A 25,949-nucleotide genomic window follows, 5' to 3' on the forward strand; every position below is an offset into this window, starting at 1 on the left:
GGATACTTAGCCGGGGGCGCGAGCGCGGAAGAAGAGTGCCGCGTGTTGCGTGCCGGGGCCTCTGTTACAGAGTACTGGGTGAATACGTTTATTACAAGGTTTTCACCCAGTAAACCCATCTTCCACGCTAGTGGTACCCCGCGAAAAAGGCCCAACCAGCTCGAGAAGGTAAGATTTTATTTCCTTGTTTCCTCCCTTTTAGGCTCCCAACAATCCCTGGAAGGAGGGATTCCTCTTCTGCGTTCCTTCTCAAGGTTTCTTCCCGCTTTGGGGAGTTTTTCCTTGCCCTGAAGAGGACTTCGGTTGGGAGGTTGTGCAAACATTTTATGAAATAAATAATTTATTGACTATAAACTCTGGTGTATTTATTTAAATAAGAATCCCAAAATAAAACCCACAAACACACATACACAAAAGCTATCAGGGACTCATATGTAGCATGACACCCCACTTGGTGGCTGGAATAGAAATAGACAATAGAGTGATAGAATGATAGATAGATGGCTTGTTTTATAAAACAGTTCCCCCCTCCCATTTTCTGGTTTTAGCAGTTAATTGCATAACCTCATAACATAATTGTTAACTGTTTTCAAAAGCAAAAACGACCTGCTGTAAATGAGAAAGAACCAATTGGCTCAATCACAACCAGTGCCCCTTTTGTATGAAGGTATTATTGTAGCAAAAGTCTTTAGCACCTGTAACTGCAGAATTTGAATGCGTACACTAAAGTCACAGTAAATTTGAAGTCGTATATATTTATTTTGCATGTGTACTCTAAAGTCACAAATGTGTAACAGTACATTTGTAGTCGTAAAAAAAATGAAATATTTTTTATACCATTGTAAACACAAAATAGGGTCTACGAGTACGCTAATCTGTGTTACAGGTGCACAAATCCTTTTGCTACAATTATTGCAGCGCAGTTGGTGCAAAACACATTCGCACACCCGTGTTTCATAATCTGAGAACATGCCCAAAAGGTGTGCATTCGTAAACCCAAATTTGAACAAATGCATCAGAAGTTGCACATCTGTGAACGCTATGTTAATTCAGCATTTTAATGAGCGAGCACAAAACCATTTTACAACTGCTCGAATCTGCTCCTGCAAGTCTCAGCTGTGGGGTTTTTTGCAGGTTGTTTTGCGACACCCCTAGGTGGTAAATGTGTAGCAAAAGTATTCGTGTCCGTAGATGACAGAGCGTCCGTGAGCGGGACAAAATAGTCCCGCCCATAATTTCCTAATCCAATGAAAATCGCCGGCAGGGATGCATTTCTCAAATTACACTGGGACCCACTGCGTGCCAGTCATGGAGCTATAAAGATCGCAGCATACCCAGCGCGGGATAGGCCTACGTTTCTTTCTGGAGAAGTGAAGAGGGCGTCCTACTGAACGGAGATGGGTATCCTACATTATGTTAAATGAAATGATTTAGTACAAGTGAATTGAATACCCTCCAAAGTATTTCATTAACATGCCGCAAATGTCCTTGAATGTATTTCAATGGTCGCCATAACATAAATTCAGAAATGTTAATGCAATACTTTGGGGAGAATTTGGGCAGGTACAAGGCCCAGCCTGTGGGCCTTGTACCTGCCCAGATTCCCCTAGATCTGGTGCCAGTAACAATTGGGGGCTCGTCCGGGATCAAGCATTCAAGAGCAGGGTGAGCGGTCACTGTGACGGTGAGACCAGGTGTCCAAGCTTCAGGGAAGGCTGTTGTGTTTAACGTCATCCAGAGAGCGACAGTCACCAGTGAGACATCACAATGGCCATCGTAACCCCACGGCGGATGCTGATCTTCCAGATTAACAAAAAACTTCCAGCGCTGAGTTCCAGTCAACTGCAGTTGGTTGCCAGCTCAGTCGAAGATGGCAGCGAGAGCACTGAGAGCTTCAGTGAACCAGAGCTGTACGACTTCATTCTCGACTACACCAGGAGCGAGAGGTTGAAAGCGATGGAAGATGAAGGCATGGCTCAACTCCTCTCCCTCCAGGACCTGCTGCATGATCTGACATTGACAGACGCCAGGTCTGGTGAGGTTGTTTCCACCGTTCGGTGTTTCCACCGTTCATATGAATGGTGCGGGAGACATGCACACACACACGTCACCAATGGACAACCATGCACCTGACAATCCAGAGATGCCAGCCCAGCTGACTGTTGCTGGATCCCGCAGTGTCCACCATGGTCGGTCAAGCTTATCCTCCACTGTAACAGAGCAGGTTGTAAGGTTGTCTGACGTTACTGCTCTGCTTCCACGCAGAGAGTGTAAAATGCACGGTGGTCAGATATCTGATACAGGTTCTGACATGTCTTTTAAGGGTCTTTGTAAGCAGATTGACACTGCTTTACAAGAAGGGTTTAGTGAGGCTGAGATCATTAGAGCAGTTCTTAAAGTAATTAAACCAGGTACATTTAGGGAAATGCTAACTAACAATGATGATCTAACAGTTAATGGGTTAAAGAGGTTCCTCCGCTATCACATCAGAGATCAAAGTGTAACCGAGCTCTTCGAAGAGTTAAGTAATGCCAGACAGCACGACAGGGAGAGTCCACAGCAATTTCTATATAGGCTTATGGGGTTAAAGCAGAGAGTTATTTTTGAGTCTAAAGCAGCCTGGTGTAGAGTTTAGTTACGACAGGAGGCTTGTACAGGGTACCTTTCTTCACACACTCTACCAAGGTCTAAACGAGAGAAACAGCTACGTTAGACATGACATCAAAACGTTTCTTGCTGACCAGCAGATTAGTGATGACTTTCTGTTAGAACAGATGACTAGGTCCATGACTGAGGAAGAGGGGAGGTTAAAGCGCCTGGGTGTTGTATCTAAGTCTCGACCAGTGACTGTAAGTGTTGCCCAACATGACGGTAATGGACAGACTGACATGAATACACCGACTCTAGTTGATGCCGAGTTAGAGGCTAATCGTGATGCTATTAGACAACTGACTGCACAAGTGTCTTCTCTGACCAGACACATGACCCTCGTTGACAGGACTGCAGAATGCATACAGTCTGGCGGCCCTAGTACCTCATTTAGTCGTCCGCAGCTACTGTCAGTCGACAAAAAGGGTAGATGCCAGGATTGTATAACAAGCGGAACCATGGGCTGTCCCCATTGTTTTATCTGTGGCCAGGCAGGACACCGAGCCATCGGCTGTTTACAAAGAAGGTCATCGGGAAACGGGAAGCGGTCACAGGAAAAGGGCAGCCAGTGATCATAAACAGTGTTAAGCCCACATTTAAGATCAAGCCGTCAGCCACACCATGCCAATCAGACCCAAAGAAACGCATTGCACAGCTCATAGGGAAACGTTGTACCGTCTCTTGCAACATCAACGGTGTGCCTATAGAAATGCTTTTAGACTCAGGTGCTCAGGTGACGATGGTCAGCAAAACCTGGATAGACAGTGCATCACCCCGTGTCAAAATCCAACCACTTCAGTCCCTCTTTGCCGATCAGTCCTTTGAAATATCAGCAGCAAATGGTACACAAGTTCCACTGGATGGATGGGCTGAGGTTGACTTGCAGATTTGTAGTGAGCGCCATGGGTCTTTGATAATTAGAGTGCCCCTTCTTGTCAGTCAGAGTTGTCACTGTCCCGTTAGGTAGCAACGTTATAGCCGAGATCGTCAACGACCATGACAATACCCTTAATGTGACTGCGATCCTGACTGATGCTTTGAGTGTCCCTGAAAACACAGTTGAGGCTTTAGTCTCTGCCCTACAGATCACAACCAGTGACGAGACGGCATTATGTACGGTGCGCATAGGCAGGCAAGGTGTCACTATCCCTGCTGGTCGAGTCTATCAAATACTTTGCCGGGTTAGGGGGTTATCAGGGAATCGTACCATGCTGTTCCAGCCTCTCATAGAGAACACCTGCCCTGAGGGTCTAGAACTGTTTCCTGCCCTAGTCGACGTTCCTTGTGGGTCATCAAAATGCATTAAAATTCCCTTCCAAAATGCAACCCGACATGCCATTTATCTGCCCCAGAGAACCACTCTCGGCACCCTTGAGGAAATGGCTGATGTGAAACCTGTCCTGAGTCCTGAGGGCATGCAGCATGACGCTGCCCAAACCTTTTCAGCTCAGCTAAACACAAAACCAGGTCACTGAAACCCGTAACATTGTAACCAACGGCAGAAAACCGACATTCATTTAATTTTACATAATGTAGGATACCCACCTCCGTTCAGTAGGACGCCCTCTTCACTTCTCCAGAAAGAAACGTACCCCACTGAGAATGCTGCGATCTTTATTCCATGGCTGGCACGCGATGGGTCCCAGTCAGGGACGGCTGGTATAAATTGGCTAACAGGGCTAAGCCCTCTTACAGTGAAAATAAAAAAATATATTATTAAAAACTTAGAACATATTGTTTTAAATGTTGGTAGAACCTAAAGGAGCAACAGCACCAAAAAGTGACCCAGGATATATATATCTTCGTTTTTTTCCTGTGAATGGGCTAAATGTATTCAGCCCAAGCGCAGTAGCGTAAGCTTCCATTGACGTTTGATTGACATATGCCCTGACACGCCCCCTTCATATGCTTCCCATTTGGGCTAAATTAGTTCAGCCCAAAGGCTGACCTAGCACAGTAGCTACAGTACAGTGAACTTCGACTAATCACAGCACAGTCAGTAGCGCAAGTGCAGTATGGCGGGCGTTAGCATGAAAATGAGTGAGGTGGATTATTTACTTTCTAATTGGTTTTCTTTAATGTCTTTGGAGGAAAAATTGGAAGTGAAAAGATTGGGGACATCAACCAAACGATGTACAGATTTACTGTCAGGAGTGCGGTCAGAATATGGCCGGTAATAGTGCATTTGTAAGCGGGTCAACTACGTTTCGTATCGAAACATTTAAAAAGCTGTCTAAATAACCCAACATGACGTGACAAGTGTGTAGAGATAGTGGCCCCTCTCCAAGCTGCATTTCAGCGACAGGCAGTAACAATAAGGTTCTCTAAGGAATCGGAAATGATCTCATTTAATGTTGCATACAACATTGCCAAAGAGGAGTTGCCATTCTCAATTTAAATCCGAAATTATTCTCATGAAGAGAAATGGATTAAACATCAACCCGACGCATAGCAATGAGATGGCATGTGCACAATTCATTGCAGTAGGCCTAATGGGCGACACCTTAAAGCAAAAGACAGCTGCGGACGTCGGAAACGCCACATAGGCCTACATGTCCTTCATGATTGACGGCGACACAGATGTCTCTACCAAAGAGTGTGTGATCGTCTACAGCCGCATTTTGCGCAAAGGGAGACCAGTCAACATTTTAATTGTGTAATACTTTAAGCACAAAAAAAGTTTTATTTTGCTTAATGGTTTAGTTCAAAATGTTCAATTTCAGCTCAGTGAAGCACTTTAAACACCTTATTTTGCTTCAAGTAAAGACATGCCTTTCTCTACACCTTAATCTTGTTTAAAAATCATTCACATTATATGAAAGTTATGAACAGAGATATAAAGGTGACCTCATGGCGTCTGGAGCCCTGTGAAGTATTGATAAATGTAATGCATTCTTTAGCCCACCCACCCAAAATCACCACCAGCCGTCACTGTAATTTGAGAAATGCATCCCTGCCGGCGATTTTCATTGGATTAGGAAATTATGGGCGGGACTATTTTGTCCCGCTCACGGACGCATCTACGGACACGAATACTTTTGCTACACATTTACCACCTAGGGGTGTCGCAAAACAACCTGCAAAAAACCCCACAGCTGAGACTTGCAGGAGCAGATTCGAGCAGTTGTAAAATGGTTTTGTGCTCGCTCATTAAAATGCTGAATTAACATAGCGTTCACAGATGTGCAACTTCTGATGCATTTGTTCAAATTTGGGTTTACGAATGCACACCTTTTGGGCATGTTCTCAGATTATGAAACACGGGTGTGCGAATGTGTTTTGCACCAACTGCGCTGCAATAATTATAGCAAAAGGATTTGTGCACCTGTAACACAGATTAGCGTACTCGTAGACCCTATTTTGTGTTTACAATGGTATAAAAAAAATATATATTTTTTTACGACTACAAATGTACTGTTACACATTTGTGACTTTAGAGTAGGCCTACACATGCAAAATAAATATATACGACTTCAAATTTACAGGTGATTTTCAGTTACAGGTGCTAAAGACTATGCACCTCCATCCCAGTAAAGGAGGCTATGAGTACGACCTCGTTGTAGTAGATCACCTCACCCGTTTTGCTCCGGCCTACTAAGACTGGCAAAACAGTGGCTGAAAAGATCTTCTACGATTTCATATCACGCTTCGGGTACCCTCAAAAGCTTCACCATGATCAGGGCTGGGAGTTCAAGAACACCCTGTTTCAGAGACTCCAGCAGCTGGCAGGAATTTCTCACTCCCGAACTGCTTCTTACCATCATCCGTAGGGGAACCCCAGGCCCGCCGCTCCCTATACGCAGAGTACGCAGAGTGCGTAGGGCACCGCCTACCTGGGGAGGGGGGGGGGGGGGGGGCAAAAAAATAAAATAAAATGACATTATTGAAATGACGAGCTGCCTAGGGCACCGAAACGGCCAGCAGTGGCCCTGGGGAACCCTGTCGAATGCTTCAATAGAACGCGGCTCCAGGTAATCAGAACGTTCAATGAGGAAAAGAAGGCAGAGGGGGAAAGACCATCTTCCCAGCATAGTCCACGCCTACCACTGTACAAGACATGAAGCAACAGGGTACTCGCCTTTCTTTCTTGTCTTTGGAAGACATCCACAGCTCCCCATCGACCTGATCTTCAACCTTGACCCAGATCGGCAAGCACAGACACGGCAGGAGTATGCCCAGACCTGGGCTTCCCGGATGCAGGAGGCATACCGGATTGCCTCAGAAAACAGCAAGAAGTCCTCTTAGAAAGGGACAACACACTATGACCAAGGTGCCAGGGATGCTCTGCTGCATCCAGTTGATCGTGTGCTTGTCAGGAACCTGTCTGAGAGAGGTGGCCCAGGAAAACTCCGATCTGACTGGTAAGGGAAGATCCACCGTGTCATCGAGAGGTTAGGAGACGGTCCAGTTTATCGTGTCTAAGCAGAAACAGGTGACCGAACCCTCCGGGTTCTCCACCGCAACCTCCTCTTGCCTCTTGTCAGTGACTTTCCAGTTAGCCATGAGGAACGTGATTCTGGTGTGGAGAAGAAGCCACAAAGACAGAGACATCAAGTTCAGCCCAGAGAAGCCACCAAGTCAGATTCCAGCACCTCCTGTGATGAGGGAGAGTGCTCATACAACCTCAGACCTTTGCCTGTGTTGGAGAGAAAGGCTGTCAGACACCGTTCACCTCAACGTGAACTTCACAGCGAGCTGAGGGCTGTGGCTCCAGCATATCAGCCTTGGAACCGAGCTCTGGAGTCTGAGGATCAGGGACGTGCACAGGGGGGTTGCTCAGGTTGCTTGGGCAACTGCCCATATGCCCTCCTCGACTCACATTGAGGATGTATGGCAGGCAGAACCATCTGACCCTTCGATGAATAATACAATCATTTAAACGGTTATAATCATTAAATCCGCTCTTTAACAGGGCCACTAGTGTTGCCATATCTACTGCTAAGGCAACTTACTCACCTTAGCACTAGCGGTCTTCAGAGCTGCCAACTTAAAAAAAAAAAACTTGGAGTAAGATATAAAAAACAACAGTGTTACCCCTTATGTTTTTTTTCATGACGACCAATAAAAAACAACAGTGTTACCCCTTATGTTTTCTTTCACGACGACCAACATTTATCAAATGTTTCATTTGATAAAAACGACAGTGTTACCCCTAATGTTTCATTCAATAAAAACGACAGTGTTACCCCTTGTGTTTTTTTTCATGACGACCAAAGAAAAACAACAGTGTCACCCCCTATGTTTTATTTGATAAATATCGACAGTGTTTTCCCCTTATATTTATTTCATGACGGCCGATAAAAAACGACAGTTACCCCTCATGTTTTTTCCATGTTGACCAATAAAAAACAACAGTGGCACCCCTGTCGACATTTTTGCAGGGATCCGAACATGAGCTGTTTAGAGTGTTAACCTCCGAACTTAACAATGCAACATCAAGACACCGTTTACAGTCATCACAAAGGTTATACTTGACTTTAGAATTCGCATGAAATAGAGATAAGAGTCTTACAACAGAGGTCATCAACCGAGCTTGAACCCCGGTCACCAGGGGGTTAGGCAGAGTGCACTCCACTGCACCACTGAGGCGATGACAACACACAAAAATCAATCATCAATAAAGAGGATATACATGACATTAAAATGTATGTGTGTATTTCTATTATTTCCCTTATGTTTTTTTTTCATGACGACCAATAAAATACGACAGTGTTACCCCTTATGTTTTTTTTCATGACGACCAAAAAAAACAACAATGTTACCCCCTATGTTTTATTTGATAAGAATCGACAGTGTTACCCCTTATGTTTATTTCATGACGGCCGATAAAAAACGACAGAGTTACCCCTCATGTTTTTTCCATGTTGACCAATAAAAAACAACAGTGTTACCGCCTTTATGTTTTTTTTCATGACGACCAATAAAAAACAACAGTGTTACCCCTTATGTTTTTTTTCATGACGACCAATAAAAAACAACAGTGTAACTTCTTCGCAATAGTCTGTTCACCTATAAAATGTTTCACCGGTTCCAGCATTTGTTAAATTGATCAATTTAATTTTATTTGTAGAGTCCTTAATCACCATTACAGTCTCAAGGTGAAGTATTTATGAGACCCCCCTTTACCCAAGCCCCCTTGAAATGAGCAAGGATGAAACGCATAGTAGGGCATCCCTTCTTACAGGGATGATCAGGAGTGCAATGGGGGCCATCATTGACTCAGGTAAATACATGCACATCGAATTTATTTTATCTGATTAATAGTTTCAGCTGATAAAAATGTGGACATTCCTGGTGCTTGAGGGTGTTTGAGGGAAACACATTAATCTACTGCCACATGGTGGCAGTAGTAAGGACTGCAGTCCATATTTCTATGCATCGAAAAGTGGTAGAAGCCGTATCATGCCTGCTATATTTATATTTTGGTTATAGGGCCTTCTTCTAAAACATTATTTTAAATATATAATGCTATAATTTTTAATTGTAATACTTATATCACGCTTTATTGGATGCGCAGGCCAACAAAACTAACTTTATTTACGAATATAAAGGGATATGTCTTATTTATAACAGGACTATTTTCAAAAAATCGTCATCAACTAAGGTGGAAATATTTACACAGACCTATGTTAATAATGATTATGGAGAACAATTAAGACACAAACCTATAGCCTGCATAACAACCCACAGTTGCCAATATTCAGTTTCCCATAACCGAAAAAATATCGAAAGTAAATGGTTATAGCTAAATATCAGTTGGCTTTAGATGTTGGACATACATGTTCTCTGGGGAGTGAATTGTTCTGAGAACAGGACAACTGCGGGGGAACGGAGACGGTAATAAGGCCAAGGGATATTTCTGACCAATCCAATTAGGGACTACCCTTAAACTAGCCTCAACTGCACAACAAGTCCTCAGATTAAGGTCATACGCTCATGAAGCACTCCCATACACATACTAAATCACTTCCACCAACTATCTCTTGAATCTGATTCTTTGATGAATACGGGTTTAATCGGGCCAGAAAACCCTGTAGCCTCTGTCACAAAATAAAAATAAGCAAACCGTAATACTCAAATTGTCATAAATATATGTCAATGTGCCACTGTCAGTGGCTGAACTGAAATTGTCAAAGTTTCACTGGAAATGTCACCTTAAGGGTTGATTTTTTTTTCAGACTTGTGTTTGCACCCTTAGTAAGATGAGAATCAGAGGTAATGTGTCATGCACGGTTGGGTCACTAGTCCTAGACATGTTCTGCTTGGTTTACTCAAAAGACAGAGGGCAGCTAGTTTGTTACTTCTTAAGTAGTGCATATTTTTGTCTGAATTAATGGAGAGTGGAGGGGAGGACTACATTTAAAAGTCTGCACAGAGTGACAGTGAAAGCAAAGGACTTAAAGAAAGAGATAAAAAAAAGGGAGCTAGAGCAAAAATATACGAAGAACATTAACCTTATATGAAACTAGTCGTCCCGGGTCAAGTCAAACAATAAAAAAGTTGGAAAATAACACAAAAAAATGCGATGGCAGTCAATACGCGTAGACCACCCCTGGACCAATCCCCCCTGCCCTACCAGCAACACTAGCTCACTAATGGGTGAAAGGTGGCTGTGTGAGGTTCCAATGTGTTGTCAGATAGAAGAAAGAGTCCTAGACCCAGATGGAGAGAGAGAGAGTGAGAGGAGAGAGACGCACACACACACTAAGTGGATTATCACTCAGTTCACTAGAATGCGCCTCCGTCTCATCAGCGGCGGATATTAAATATTTGCCTGCTGGGGAATACGGGCTTAGTTAAGTAGCCTCACACTGGTGACAGTATCACTTAATCCAGCCCGGAGCCTAGCACATTCCTTTGAGCCTGGCTTTATTCAAGAACAAAGCTGGGGAGTGTAGGACCTGGACTTCCCTGCTGGACTACAGGAACACCTGTGTGTGTGTGCCATGACAAAACCCTCTGGGGAAGGACTTGGTTTACGAGGAAACAGTGTAGTGGGTATTTCTTTTATAATTGCGGCAGGTTTGGGATTACAGAAGAGCGATGCGTCCTCATGGATTACTTGTGCCTTACAACGGCTCCTGGCTGGGTTTCCTGTGGCAAGAAAAGACTATCCGTCACTGCAGGTAAATCTCCATTAGCGTGTAAGGAAGATGTACACGCTAACCTCATGGGCATGCACTATATTTATGCACTTTGTGGATCCATTTTTTAACCCAATTATAGCAGATGCCTATACTTGGAATAACTCAACTCAGACCAACGGGAGAGGCATGTTTTTGACATCTATGGCAACCTGAGATCTCTTTATTAATGAGGTATGAAGGAACATCCATGACATTAGCGAGCAACTCCCGGGATCTCTGGTGACCCCTGACCCTTATTGGATTTCGTTTTCACACTTCCACTGGAACACTACAAGAAACAGGTGCCAGGGATAACGCGGTCTGAGGTCCACCTCAACACTTTCCCTTCCCCCCAGAATGTTCTAATGTGTGTCCTTCTACCAGGTGGGCCTAAACACCCCTCCCCCCTGTCCCGCCCCCCTCCCACCCTCCCCTGACCCCCCGTGACCCCCCGTGACCCTGCCTTCGGCCGGTACTCCAAAAGGACAAGAGACGGAAGGTGGTGGTGGTGGCGGAGGTGGTGTTGATTGTGTCGTGGGGGTTAAATGGTGTTGATAACTGAGGACCTGAACGGAGGGTTAAAGGTCACACAGAATGGAACGGCCGGAGGTGCCAAAATGGCCATCGGAACCCCCATCATGTCAATCGACAGGGAAGAGGAAGAGTCGGACGACAGCGAGTGCGGCGGAGGCGGTAGCGGTAGCGATGGCGACTCCGAGGACTCGCGGAACTACTGGGAGGACGACGACGACGACGTGTACCAGGAGTTCGAGGAGCTGGACTTCGAGTCCCTGCCCGACCGGTCGGACGCGTGGAGCACCCTCTCCGACGACTCCTTCTACCCGCCGGACGACGCACTGGCGTCGGGCCTGCAGTGCCTGGCGAGACCGGGCAGCCCCGAGCCCATCTCGCTGTTCAAGGCGTGCGGCAACAACAACCCCGTCATCGTCAAGATCCTGATCCGGCAGGGCGTGTCCGAGGAGGAGGTCAGGGAGACGGACAGGAACCGCAGAGTAAGTGACCGGCTCTGGTGGGAGGTTATCGAGGTGTAGGAAGGGTGTGGGTTTATGGGGACGCTGTTGGTTTTAGACAGTCATCATCGGTTTCTAGGGACCCTGGTGGTTTAGAGGGACCCTGTTTGTTCAGAGGGATCAATTTGTCATATCTGAAGGCGTTGGGTTTGTATCTGATGGCATGTTACAATATTTCTCTGTGTGTGTGTTTGTGTGTGTATGCGTGTGTGGGTCATGTGACCCAGTTCTGAAGCGGAAAGATCCCAGTGTTGCTTTGAGAGTCGCTCCTTAAGCCCCACTAGAGAGAGTGTAGGAGGGAGAAAGGTGAACAAGAGTATGTGAAAGAGCGAGGGATAGATGGAGATGCAGAGACACCAGAGAGTGAGAAAGACATTCATAGAGAGGATGGAGAGAGTGAGAGGCAGAGTAGGAAGGAACATTTCTCGGAGAACCTGCCAACGTCTGCATAAGACCAGTTCGATTATTTTTCTGGAATGGGCACAACGTGGGGTCGTTAGGGCATCAAGCGGTCAAGATGCCCTTTTCAACCTGCGAATACGGATTATGTTGTCATGGAGACGAGCCGTCTCCATGACGGCTGAGGCAGTTCTCGAGATACGGTCCGGAAAAAGGTCAAGTGTGGAGTGACCTTCCAGGGAAAATGTCAGTTTCTCCTCCAAACTTCTCATGAGATATTGATTAAAAGCCTGGGTTCAGTGATAAGACGGTATTGTGAGAGGTTTGGGATGAAGGCCTCTACCAAACGACAGATGAGTATTATATATCAGTAACCGAAACCAGAGTCGACATCAGATAATGTGATTTATTCGTATATATCGAGGTAATATTTATTAGCTCATGTGAAAGGCCAACTGTCACTGGGCAGGGAATACCTTGCCTCTGGGAAAGTTTGTTGGCGAAAAACCACTTTGTTGGTGGAATAGGGCTGGTTCACTTCAGACAACATCAGAACATCCCTCAATGTCCCCAAACTGCTCTCTATGCCTTAAGAAGATTGTACAGAATCCCCTAGCATTCCACCTGAAAGCAACTGTAATAAACATACACACAGTCAATGGTGTTTGTGGATGAGGGCTGTTTTTTTTTTACACACACTCCACCACCAGTTATAAAACCATTGGCCATCGTAACAAGCCTAAACACTACAGTGTGTAATGTCTAACCACTGTTTTCTGCTCTTGTTTCCAGACTGGGCTGATTATAGCGTGTTACCAAGGTTACGTGGACGTGGTCATCGCTCTGGCCCAGTGCCCGTACCTCGACGTCAACTGGCAGGACAACGAGGGCAACACGGCACTCATAACAGCGGTGCAAGCAGGTACTAAGACGGAGAACAGAACTCTTGTGTTTCATAACTGGTATCATCAAGCCCCTGATTCCTCAACCCCCCCGATTGAACCCCTGTATATTTACCTCCTCAACCCTTACCTCAGGGCTTCTCAACATAGGGGTCACGACCCCATGGGAGGCAACCCAGCACACGGAAGGAATTGTAGAGACTGACCCCTTCTGGGAACCCTGGATTATGTTGTACTTCTATGTAGAATAGCATGTTCCGTAGGCTGTCTCGTATCTACGAGAAGCGTGGTGGAGGAGAAAGCGTAACCGACACGGACAGTTTTCAGGCATTAACCGTTCAAATGGTTGAACCTTTTGCTTTCGCGCTCTGATATTGATCCAGGAGATTTGTTTAGAGTTCATCAGAGGTGACCTCTGGAATTATTGAATTCAGTGCTCCTCATACCCCTCTACTCCCCATGGGAAGTCCATGATCAATGGATCGTGTGTGTGTGTGTGTGTGTGTGTGTGAGTGTGTGTGTGTGTGTGTGTGTGTGTGTGTGCGTGCGTGCGTGCGTGCGTGCGTGCGTGCGTGCGTGCGTGCGTGCGTGTGTGTGTGTGTTCTTCTATACCCCGATCAGACAAAACGGACACGGACAAAACATTTCAGAGCATTAATGGGTGGACAGATGGGTGTACAACGATAATAAAAGATGTGTGACCCCAGACTAAAACCTCATGGGTAGTAACTAACTATAAACTATCATAGCTCCGGGACATGGTCCATCGACCATGGAACATAGCGACCCTTTTCTGTCCTATGGAGAAAACCTCTTTATTATAATATTTAAACACCAGTTGAACAAGGCAGTGTCACGAACTGGCTGCAGGTAAGAGCAGAGATTAAATTATGAGAACCAGCAGTGAGATTACAGATCTGATCATTATAAATATCAGGGCAGGAACACTGTACACACACACACACAGACTGCACAAGCACACACACACACACACACACACACACACACACACACACACACACACACACACACACACACACACACACACACACACACACACACACACACACACACACACACACACACACACACACACACAAGACCAGTCAATGCCCCATAACCCCTTCCTCCGTAGCCGTGTGCTAAGTATGACGAATGAATCCCGATCGAAGGGGATGATGAATGTCTTCACATCGCGGTTCATCCTCTGCACCATTAACAGGAGCATCCATCCCCCTCTTCCGGTGGCATAGCTCCCTGCCCCACCTCATCAGACGGCTGAGTCGGGGAAGGAGGTGCTGGTGGCGGTCGGGGGGGGTGGGGTGCAGGAGGTGGTGGTCGGGGTGGGGTGGGGTGCAGGAGGTGGCGGGGAGGGGAGGGGAGGGGGGGGGGTGATTCTGTTGGGTGAGAAAGGTGATGGTGGACGGTCGGGGTGCAGGAGGTGGTGGTCTTTGGGGAGAGGAGGGGGGGGTGATTCTGTTGGGTGAGAAGGTGATGGTGGACGGTCGGGGTGCAGGAGGTGGTGTTCTTTGGGGGGGGGGGGGGGGGGGGTGGTGGGTGAGGCTAGGAAGTGGTGGTCGGGTGAGTGGTGGGGGTTGGGGGGAGGGGATGGTAGTGAGGAGGTGGTGGTCTGGGGTGAGGGGTAGGTGTCTGTGGGGGTTGGGTTGAGTAGGTGGTGGAAGAGGTGAATCAGAAAGTGAACACAAACCCAGTTGTTGTTTCTTTGACGTGTGTGTGGCCTGTACAATGATGAGGTTATAAGGTTCTGTTTATAATTGACATGTCTGATTGATAAGAGATAATCTGCTGGATTACGTGCATTTCTTTCCTCCTTCTGCTTCGCAAAATAAGCGTGACAAACATGACGGATCAGATCTAGCTGCAAGCGGTTTTCCTTTAAATTTCCACGGCAGAACCACCCAATCTCATTTAACAGATTAAGGCCCGCTTTGTGTGTCTGGCCAAAGCAATATGCCAAACAACGACAGGCTAAATGTGTTTTGTTCTTCTGCCTTTTCTTACTCTGGTTGTGCTCTACTGTGCAGCATGTAGCATATAACTCTAGTAGCCTTTCAGTTGAAGTTCCTTTTTCCGAAGAGGCATTTTGGACCTAACTTGGGAAGTTTAGGCACCCAATAGTCATTTAGGAAGGAGATGCTTTTATCCCAAGTGACTTGTGGTGACAAAAAGACAGAGGAAAAATAGGGTTATACGGTACACTACAGGCAGGCTGCAGATGTTGACAATCAGACCAAGAACCAAACGCCTGGGGGTCAACCTCCCCCTAGCCACCACTCCCTCTCACGTCCTGGTAGAATGGATTCCCAGTGTTTCCAGTTGAGCCTTTGTATTCTGGCCCGGGCGGGAGCTATGAGCACCGTTTGCTTTCTTTTCTGGGTCTCCGCAGGGCACCTCATGATCTCCAACCACCTGCTCAACTACTTCCCCAGGCTGGACATCGAGAGGAGGAACTGCCACGGGTTCACGGCCCTGATGAAGGCCGCCATGCAGGGCCGGGCGGAGTGTGTCAGGGCGCTGATGATGGCCGGTAACGATACGCCGAGACTAAACCTTCCCTAGTGATGACCGGACGGATTAACACCAAGCCCTCGACCTCTGAGCCCTGCACCCTGCACACATCATAGTTGTACTACTGGGCATGGCATGCACGATCAATAATCACATTGCAGAACATCCCAGACAAAATTAACATTCAGTCCCCACTCAGGGGTATTGGGTCTCTCTCATACATGGCCATCACTTCTAGGACTCCTCTAGCAAGATGCCCGACCACTACCTCAGCGACACGTATCTGAAGTCCCTGTAGATCGCTACATTAAATAGTAAACAGTAGTTCAACAGACAAAAAGCACCAGTCGCCATTGTTCTCTTAGAGCTCTACTCCGGTCTCGGTGACCACATCAGTGCCTGTGCATATGTCCGAACTATGCCTTATCGGTCCAGAACCTTCCAGGTTCTGACCCGTCCCTACTACTGTTCCCCCCCAGGCGGGGACATGGAGGCCAGGGACTACAGCCGCCAGCAGACACCCATGGAGTGGGCTCTGTTCACGGGCCGCTACGAGACGTCTTTCCTCATGGAGAGGCTGATGGCACAGCCCTGCGCAGAGCAGTTCTGCAACAACTTCTCCTTGGAATGGCCCATGCTTGAGGTTGGTGGGCAATATGTTATAACCTCCACAAGACACCGTCTCATCCCCTGCGGTACTCAGCGCCACTGTGATACTAAATGTGAGGCAGCTGTTTAATTATTTTTTCATTCATAATAGATCGGTGAGTATCTCAAGTTAGCTAGCTGAGAAACATGGACCTTCTGTTCAATAAACTGCTATTGTATCCTAATTGCTCATCACAAGAGATTCCTGGCTTGGAAGCCAAATGTCCAGTAAAGTATACTGAAACAGTCCGACTTATTTTGATGTTCAGAATAAGATCCATATAGACATGGATAATGAATGTTGTGTTCTGTTTAGTCATGGATGATCATGGGTGGTCAATATAAACCAAACACATCGATGATAGACTGCGTGTACCAGTCCCCTAAACAATCCCCCTGGCCGCCCGGATCCATCCGCAGGAGCTGGTGGACCGATCCCAGGAGCCCAAGACCTGCTGGGGCCGCCTCGGCGACCTGCTGAACTGCTGCCCCGTCACCCTGCACCTCAGCAACAAGGTGAACCCGGTGGACGACGGCGTCCTGGACCACATGGTGCGCGTCACCACCAGCCTGCTCAGCCCCCTCATCGCCACCGCCTGCCACACCGTGTGCCCCGGCAGCCCGCCCTGCGTGGGCAAGCGCCGCTTCGCCGTGCCGGAGATCCTCCGCCGGCAGCGCGTGGACCAGCTGCGGCAGCTGGGGCCCGGGAGGCACGACAACTACCAGCGGCTCTTACAGAACTCCCGGGTGCTCCTGGTGCCCTCGGCCCAGGGCCGGCGGGCCAGCCTGCAGCCCCAGCTCCTCCGGGAGGTGGCGGCCGTCTCCTCGGTGGCCATGCGGAGGGCCAGCCTGCTGCCGCTGCACATGATGAGGCGGAGCAGCGTGAGGCCGGGCCCCGTGGTGCCCAAGGTGAGGCTGTGCAAGGCCCCGTCGCCCTCCTACGTGCCGGAGGCGACCGGGTGCCGCCGCGACGACCCCGCCCACCTGCAGATCCCCAAGTGGAAGTACAAGAAGAAGGCGGAGGGGAGCAAGGAGCAGGAGGCGGCGAGGCAGCAGGTGTTTCCTCTGACCAAGAGGAAGTGAGAGCAACGGGGAGGAGGAGGGAGAGGAGGTGGGAGATGAAGTAGGGGATGCTGCCTCATGGGACGTACGGGTCAAAGGGCGTTGTTGGAGGTGGGACAATTTTGGAAAATGTATGCGAGGAACCAAAATGGAAGTTTAAGCACGCTGGAATTAACTTGGAAGTTAGGAATGAGCTAAACAGCTACGTGGAATTAGCCTGATGCTAAAGAGCGAGCTAGTCACTTGACCAATGGAGCGCTACATGAGCAGGGAAAGATGTCTTCCATCTATAAAGGAAAATAAAAGGGCCAGAGAGAGAGCGAGGATAGAGAGGGGTACGGGGTGGGTGCACAATAAATGTATGCCCACTAGGCAAAGCGCCAGCCGGCTTGTTCCCGGAGGGGTTAGGAGTTTCGTTGTCTTGGTAACATTGACGCTCCAGCCAGGAAGTATAAAACCCTTTATTGCCCAGACAAGCTGCCCTGCCTCCTGAACCACTGCATCTCTCAGCATTACAGGAGTGAGGACGGTAAGGAACATAAAAAGCCCAGATAAAACGAAGGCAAGATAGAGGTAAATAGATATGTCAATTGGAAAACTCTTGCACTAAGCAGCTTACAATGCAACACCTTTTTTACTAAGTGCACTGCCTGTACCACTCACATTACAGCAGCAACACCGTTTGGATGAGCGAGTCTCTCCAATTCAACAGAAGTATAGAGATAAAAGACAAAACGAAGAGGAAGAAATGGAGATTTCCTGAAGAAGACATTGTTTTGCCCAAACATGATTGAATTTAGGCTGAACAGATGGCCACTGGAAAAGCCCGGGATTGATACTGGGATAGACAATGAAGTGGGTTTCTTTGGCGAAGAAATACTGCAAAAGGGCTTTTTAATCGAGTGCGATTTCTGACATTTCCGCTGGGAATCTCAAGCCTGCTTTCGTATAATGGCTATGCAAATCGTTTGCCACACAGGACAAAACATAATTAAAAAGTGTCTCTTAGTGCCTGTTTACTGCAGTGCATTCAGACTTGATGCCATTAAAGGCAGATTATGTTGAGTTAAGTCTGAACACACCTGATCACCTCTCAGCCGCCTATTGAAATATTCTAGAAGATGGCTCAATATTTGTTCTGTGGAAGGCGTGATCTAAAGCTGTAGTTGCAATTCGTACCAACAGGGTCGACATTCTACAATGCACATTTTTTTTCTTCAACAAAGCATTCATTTTAATTAATGAGAAGGGATAATGATACACTCATGTGAGACGGGAAGCTCAGGTTTTCTCTGTTATCAAAATAAAAAAATGTTCTATTCTTTGAATGGTTGGTCAGGTCCCATTGCAGATTTCAATATATATATATAAATCATTTGATTAGACAGAATGTGTATAGGCCTACTGAAATACATAATTCTACATGCAAGTCATTAATAAGACCTTCATTCAGTCATTCACAGGGCTACTAAATATGATTGTACTTGTTTTTTTCTAAAGATAAGGAGGATTTCGATTTCTGATTTTGTTACTTATTTGTCTAATGTTTAAGATCAAAGGGTCAATAGAGAGATGCATAGGCCTAGATAATGTAGGCCTACATGTATAGCTTTGATGATTACATGTATATTCTGCAAAAGAACGTTTCTTCCCGCTCGTTTGTAATCAATTCATCCTCAAATTCAGATTTTCTTCAATTTCTTTATTTTTACAACGTGTAAGGACTTGAGAGTTCAAACTCTAAATGTCAATGTGGCAAAAGGCGTCTGCTCTCTTTTCCGGAGTGTCACGCAAGCTGTTTAGTCCCAAGAGAATCGGGAACGTGAATGAATGGAAGCATCAGTCATTTGCTCTTGGATGTTGTCTCATTTCTGTTTGCCGTTATTCTGGTTTCTCTGTGGTGTTATAAATATCGCCTTGGTGAACCTGCCATCCATGTCCATTCAACTTACCTTTTCAGTCAACACCACACCACACTAGAACTAACTCGATGGTGGCTATTATGATGCACTCCCAGAACAAAGGTACAAAGTTTTTTATTTTACTAATCAGAGGGCTTAAAAAAAAATAAAAAATTTGACCCGTGACATATCTCAAAGTATACATTTTTCGACCAATCAGATTGCTCAAAAATGTTTGAATTCTTTTCGACCAATGACATCACTCGAAAATAAATAGAGCGATAGTTTACCGATTAGCAACGTTTATATCGGTGCATCGACCGATTCTTGGTCATTTTGAAATCGATTCAGGGACCCACTTATCGATGTAGTTTCATCTGTATTTAATCTAAAGGGTAACCGATTGAAATCTGTGAATTTAAACCCACAGGATTTACCCCCTATTTACCTTGTTTTAGCCCAAATCTTACCATATTTTTTTTTTATATGTAAGACTTAAGACTCAACTCTTAATAGCTTTTTGCATGGTGGAATGTATGCATTCCTTCCAGCTCATTCCTTGTTAAGGGCCATATAGTTTACAAATGTAGTTGTTCCACTATCCACTAGAGGGCACTGATTCACATGTAGAGTGCTTCAACTGACCGTTGAACTGCTGTTCCTATGCTTTCGCAACGGAATAAACACTGAGGCAATTTTGAAAAGAGAAGGATTATCCAACGACTTTCCAAGTAAGTTAAATATAAAATATGAAATGTCTCTCTACCCATTAAAACCTCTCCTCATCTTCTGCCTGAGAAATTGTGGCATAACCTCAATTTGAGGACCATAGATGACTTGTGAATGTAGGCGAATTCCTTTCATCTTCGTATAGAAGAAGGGAGGCCAAGGTCACACAGAACATGAGCGAGAGCAACTGTCACGACTGCTTTATTTCAATCCAGGTCAGAGTGTTATGGGTTGGTCGCATACCAGGAAACAGCTGAAAATCATCTTTGGCAACGCAAAATAACAACTCCCGAAAGCCGAGACCCGTCTTCCATGGTCCGTTACATTTTTTTGTGTGTGGATCTGTTGCAATCAGTTTGAGGCAATAAAAAGATTAAACAAGTTTTTGTATCTCTTTAAAACACATTTTTTTTGTCATCTAGCAACAACAAAAAGAAAAACGCCTCCCTTCCCATTCCATACAGGTCCTGCAGGGTCTCCATACTGGCGGATCACAAAGACAAACGGTACGCCGCCAGTATCCGGATGCTCGCTAACATGTAAGATATGTCTGTTTCTCAATCAGTGTTTGTGTGTTGTTAAGGTTTTTCTCTGGATCATCGCGTCATCGTTATTTCATTTCAAGCATCGGAAAATGGACCGCTACTAAGACTTCTAAACAGCTGCAGGTTGGGCAGACCAGGGACCGACGTTGTCGTCACAAACCTTCGTGGAACATATTTGTTCGCGATTTACATCCACACGCTTATGCCACATCAAGGCCAACGTGACAGGATGTAAGTAGCGAAAAATTGTACGAAAAAAACGTTCTTTCTTTGAAAAGTTTATTAGTCACGTTGATAATGTTTGGCAGCTATACCTAATCTATGCAAACAAACAAACAAATAAACTTAACATTCTGTGTACAGTTAGAAAAATTAACACCGTAAAAAAAAAGACATAAACATCGCCACTTTCCGTTTGTTTCAGCAGGGACAACCTGATAACTCTCGGAACCTGGTCTGGTCCAGCACTCAGCCACAACATTACCCCACAAAGTCAACATCTTTAGTGTGAAGAGCAGAAGGTAAAACGTGAAAAAAAGTCGTCCTACATGGGAGTTCTCGTTTTTTTCATCATAATGTTGATGCTATAAGTGACATCCACGTCTGCACGTAAAAAGTATATATTTATATTTATATAATATATATCCATACTCTATTAACAGCTTTGTCTACCAGGAAACTTATAATCGCCACCCATCTTTGAGAAAGGAAACTAAATGAAGAACTTCAAACATTGAATATTTTACAACACAGAAATCATCTAATATTGTACAACCGCCTTTTTACAGTCCCAACTTTTTTTATTCTTATCGATTTTTTTATTACTACTATTTTGTATTCCTCTTCAAGTCTCAGTGCAGTAAGACAGTTTGATCCCAGTAAAACACAGTTAAAAAAAACATTTACAAACCAATGACGCTCTGTGGAAGTGGGAATCCTCAACTGAACTTTGACCTTCCCACTCCTCCCTCCCATGTCGCCATCTGCATACCCACGTTTGGCACGTTTTTTCTTTTTCCTTTAACAGTGATAAACCGTGATTCTAAGCAAAGTTTTGTGGACGAGAATGGGTGTCTTGTCTTCTTGGAGGTGTAAATAAAACAGACATCGACTGAAACTCCAGCTACTATCAAAACCAACCTCGACATCACAGGAGCTACCGAGAAATCGTAGTAAAAAAAGGGCTTGACCGGGAAACGCTTTGTTGAATGGGGTTTGTAACCACTGTGTCTTAGGGTCAGAATGTCTTCTGAGAGCCCTGAAGACCACAGAGGCCTATTTCTAGGGCAGTGAAGGAGCACCATGATTGGTCAATATATTTTTTTAAACCCCCTCCTCATCATCGAAATCGCATTCTCACCTTTTAGCCAGATATCGGAATCGTTCCCTGTATCTTTGTCGTAGCTGTGATATGAGATTTCCCGCCCTTCCTTTTTATTCGGTAGAAAGGTTTGTGTGCGTGTGCGTGTGTGTGTGTGTGTAGATGTACAGTTGTGTTCTGACGATAAGTCCCAGCGCATTGCATCGCGGAGAAGGCCTTACACAGAAATCAGTGCAATGTAAAATACAACAAAGTCATGTCGTCAATGTACATCAAATACTATACAACCAGAATAATACAAAAGAAACCCGAAAATGAAAAAAACAAAACAAGTAAATGATACAAAAAAAGGAAAATAAAAAGTGTCCAGAAGCATCGCTCTACCTGGCAGGGGGTGGGGTCAGGGAGGACTAGAGGTGGGGGAGGGTGGTGGGGCTGGGCCTACGACTCCTCTCGTCTCTTGTGCTTCACGTTACAAATAGATCCGTTTTCTGTGACCAAATATGTACATCCGCTGTCTTCGTTAGACATGCCCCCTTCCCCCCCGCCCCCCTCCCCATGATCGCTTCTTCCAAACATGCAAACCTCGTACGCCCAGTGCTTTGAGCTCTCTCTCTCCTTTTCCATCCACGGCCTTTCTCGCTCAACCTTTTCTGAGTCCTTTGATCCAAACTTTCCCCCTCATCCGTGTCCTTCCGTGACTCAGTACATCGCAATACTGGTACGTGTCTCCCTCTCTCTCTCTCTCTCTCTCTCTCTCTCTCTCTCTCTCTTTCTCCCCTGCTCTCGCTCTTCCCTTTGTCTCCATCTTTCGTTATTCTTCATTCTAACTTACTTTTACCTCGCAAGGCTGCCCATCATTTTTATTTTACATTCTCTCACTCTCTTTGTGGACCCCATTCGGAGGCGGGAGTTATGTCGCATTCTGACCGATCTGTAACCATACGCAACAAACGCATTGGAAGGACATTGTGCCAGCTGTTGTTTTGTTGTCGTTTCTGTTCAATTGTGTGTTGGGGGACTCTTGGCGGTCATAGTGTGCATGCAACATGCATGGCTCTGGTCCTTCGTCACCTGGGACCACCTTGTCTCTCTCTCCCTCCCTCCTCTCTCTCCCTATCTCTCATTTCCATCAGCAGTCTATATGGTGTGAGGGAGGGAGAGAGACGGGAGATTGAGAAGGAGGATGTCTTTTCCTTTTGATTCCATTTCTCCTTTCCTTTCTATACGCCCGCCCTTCCTCTGCCCTATACACACACACACACACACACACACACACACACACACACACACACACACACACACACACACACACACACACACACACACACACACACACACACGCGCACTCAAGCATGCATGCACACACGCATATTCACACATCACACACTAACGAGCGCACTCACGCATTAATGCACGCCCATACTCACACCCATGTTCACTACTGGCTTGACTGAGTAAATCAAAACAAAAAAACACTGAGGAGTGGGGGGGGGGGGGGGGGGGGGGGGGGGGGGGGTGGGGGGGTGAAGGTGAGAGGGGGCAGAGATGGTCGTGAAGGTAATGACGTCGGTGGGGGCTTGGAATTGTACAAGGGGGGCAGAGAGATAAAGAGGAACTAATGGAACAAAAATAAAGAGATCATCCTCTCCCCTCCCCCCCTTCATCTCAGGCTCTGGATCTCTCGAGTACTAGACCCAGGGGGGGTTCCCCCACTAGACCCAGGGGGGGTTCCCCCACTAGACCCAGGGGGGGTTCCCCCACTAGACCCAGGGGGGGTTCCCCCACTAGACCCAGAAAGGGGGTCCCCCTACTAGACCCAGGGGTGTTCCCCCACTAGATCTAGGGGGTGTTCCCCCACTAGACCCAGAAAGGGGGTCCCCCTACTAGACCCAGGGGTGTTCCCCCACTAGACCTAGGGGGAGACCCCCTACTAGACCCAGGGGGGGTTCCCCCACTAGAACCGGAAGGAGGCTCCCCCACTAGACCCAGGAGGGGGGGTACCCCACTAGACCCAGGAGGGGGGGTACCCCACTAGACCCAGGAGGGGGGTTACCCCACTAGACCCAGGAGGGGGGGTACCCCACTAGACCCAGGAGGGGGGGTACCCCACTAGACCCAGGAGTCCGGCGAGGCCGGGTAGTGGCTGGTCTCGTAGTTGAGCTCGCTGTAGGGCCGCGACGCGGAGTAGAAGTCCACGTAGTTGCCAGTGGACTTGAGGCCCCCGAGGTGCATGTTGAGGTCTCCTTGCGGGGGGCGGCCCCCCGCCGCGTGCACCTGCTCCTCGTAGAAGGCCTGGTCGTCGTAGTTACCGGCGCCGGGCGGCGGCGGGGGGTTCTGGAAGGGCGGGTAGGGCTCGGAGGGCATGCCCTGGGAGGACACCTGGGCAGTGGCGGTGGACGATGGGGAACAGAACAGGACAACAAAGGAACGAGTCACTGCACATGGACTGCATTGAGGATGGGTCGACAGTGCTTTCTAGAAAGCGGACCCTCAAAGCACTGGACAAGTAGTGGCTACCATTCACACAGACAAGGTCGTGTGTGAATGCATAAAAGGAAAAAGAAAGCTCGTCGGGAGCAGTCAGGGTTAGGTTTCTCGCTCAGGTATACCTCGACGCTTAGCCAGGGGGAGCCGGGGATCGAACCGGCAACCTTCCGATTGCCAGACAACCCGCTCCACCGGTCGGGCGGGGGCTAGCCACAACAAGCCATCGCAACAGGACAGACCGATCCAAGCAGGACACGACAGAGCGACGGTATGGCCCGGATCTGTACCAGGGACAGAGCCCCACAGTACTGTACCGGGTGAGGGTCCAGCGGGGGTCTTACCTGGTTGTATTTGAGGTCGTCTGTGGGCGAGACGTAGGCGCCTCTGTGTAGCGTTGACGATCCGCCTGGGATTTGACCTGAGATGGAGACATGGGGAAATAAATGACTTAATAAATGAGTTATTATTAAGTACTGTTTAATTATAAATGTGTGTGTGTGTGTGTGTGTGTGTGTGTGTGTGTGTGTGTGTGTGTGTGTGTGTGTGTGTGTGTGTGCCCTACCCGCCATGGCGTCCTTCCTGGAGGTGTGCTCGCCCTTGTTGCCATGGTAACCAGGATTGCTCGTCGACTCATAATCCGCCTTCCTTTCCTTCGCCGCCATCATTTCCCTTGGTGAGGCTGGAGCACTCGCTGCACGCACACACACACACACACACACACACACACACACACACACACACACACACACACACACACACACACACACACACACACACACACACACACACTACTATTTAGGCCACTGTGTATTCGAGAGAGGATAAAACCGGCCTGCTGGTCTGATCAATTATCCTTTTATTAATTATGATTACTTAATGATGATTAATGAAAAGTATGATTGACATTCTCCTCTCTAAATAGCGAGAGAATACGGCTTTGTTCACTCTGACAGCCAAAATATCCTCGTCCATGTAAATGTATGCAAATCTCTCACAGTACTGTAACCATGCATTAGCATAATATTTAAACACACAAGCTTAGCATAACAATATTATACTGGGTCACACTGGATGTTTTCATTGATTGAATACACATTGAGATGTTATCGTTACACTCTGTCACTTAACACTTGGTAAGATACAAGAAATGCAGGCCACAGGATATGTGTGTGTGTGTGTGTGTGTGTGTGTGTGTGTGTGTGTGTGTGTGTGTGTGTGTGTGTGTGTGTGTGTGTGTGTGTGTGTGTGTGTGTGTGTGTGTGTGTGTGTGTGTGTGTGCGTGCGTGCGTGTGTGTGTGTGTGTGTGTGTGATCTCATCAGTATTTAATTGAGTGGGAAATACTTAGTCATCCTTTCTCCGGAGGCCTGCTTACTTCTTGGAAGCTTCTGCATTAATCTCTTTGCCTCTCTTCTCTCTCGCTATAACTTTACCCCTCACTCTATCTATGACACCCTCCATTTCTCTCTCATGCTCTCTCTCTCTCTCTCTCTTGATCAGTGGGAAATCTCACTCTCTCCTTCTGTAACTGTCCCTCAACTCTTTCCTTTTCTGTCTCTATCTCCCTCGCTCTCTCTATCTCTCCCTCCATTCTTCATTTAAGAGAAAAACTAATAATT

The 25,949-nt window shown here is 46.8% G+C and overlaps 2 protein-coding genes across 10 annotated transcripts in view; one reads left to right on the forward strand and one right to left on the reverse strand.

Moving 5' to 3' along the window:
- The first annotated feature begins 11,218 nt into the window (after window positions 1-11,218).
- On the forward strand, window positions 11,219-21,271 carry ankrd33bb (ankyrin repeat domain 33Bb). The gene is made up of 5 exons (XM_030364233.1): window positions 11,219-11,788; window positions 12,998-13,127; window positions 15,515-15,655; window positions 16,116-16,279; window positions 16,705-21,271. Exons 1-5 carry the CDS (start codon window positions 11,321-11,323, stop codon window positions 17,365-17,367), a joined length of 1,566 nt encoding a protein of 521 aa, XP_030220093.1. The 5' UTR covers window positions 11,219-11,320; the 3' UTR covers window positions 17,368-21,271.
- A 2,093-nt stretch (window positions 21,272-23,364) lies between these two features.
- The window catches only part of ctnnd2b (catenin (cadherin-associated protein), delta 2b), a 104,806-nt gene continuing 102,221 nt past the window's right edge, over window positions 23,365-25,949 (reverse strand). For 7 of the 9 annotated variants that reach the window (XM_030364209.1, XM_030364208.1, XM_030364213.1 and 4 more), the window contains 3 exons: window positions 24,895-25,023; window positions 24,674-24,750; window positions 23,955-24,224 (listed from right to left, as the gene is read on the reverse strand). In XM_030364209.1, coding sequence (XP_030220069.1) covers window positions 23,955-24,224; window positions 24,674-24,750; window positions 24,895-25,023 — 476 coding nt within the window. Of the gene's footprint in view, window positions 24,225-24,673; window positions 24,751-24,894; window positions 25,024-25,949 lie in introns of all 9 variants that reach the window. The other 2 variants (XM_030364206.1, XM_030364215.1) reach the window with 1 other exon arrangement.

Source organism: Gadus morhua, chromosome 8 (assembly GCF_902167405.1).
Source record: "Gadus morhua chromosome 8, gadMor3.0, whole genome shotgun sequence".
Taxonomy (NCBI): Eukaryota; Metazoa; Chordata; class Actinopteri; order Gadiformes; family Gadidae; genus Gadus; species Gadus morhua.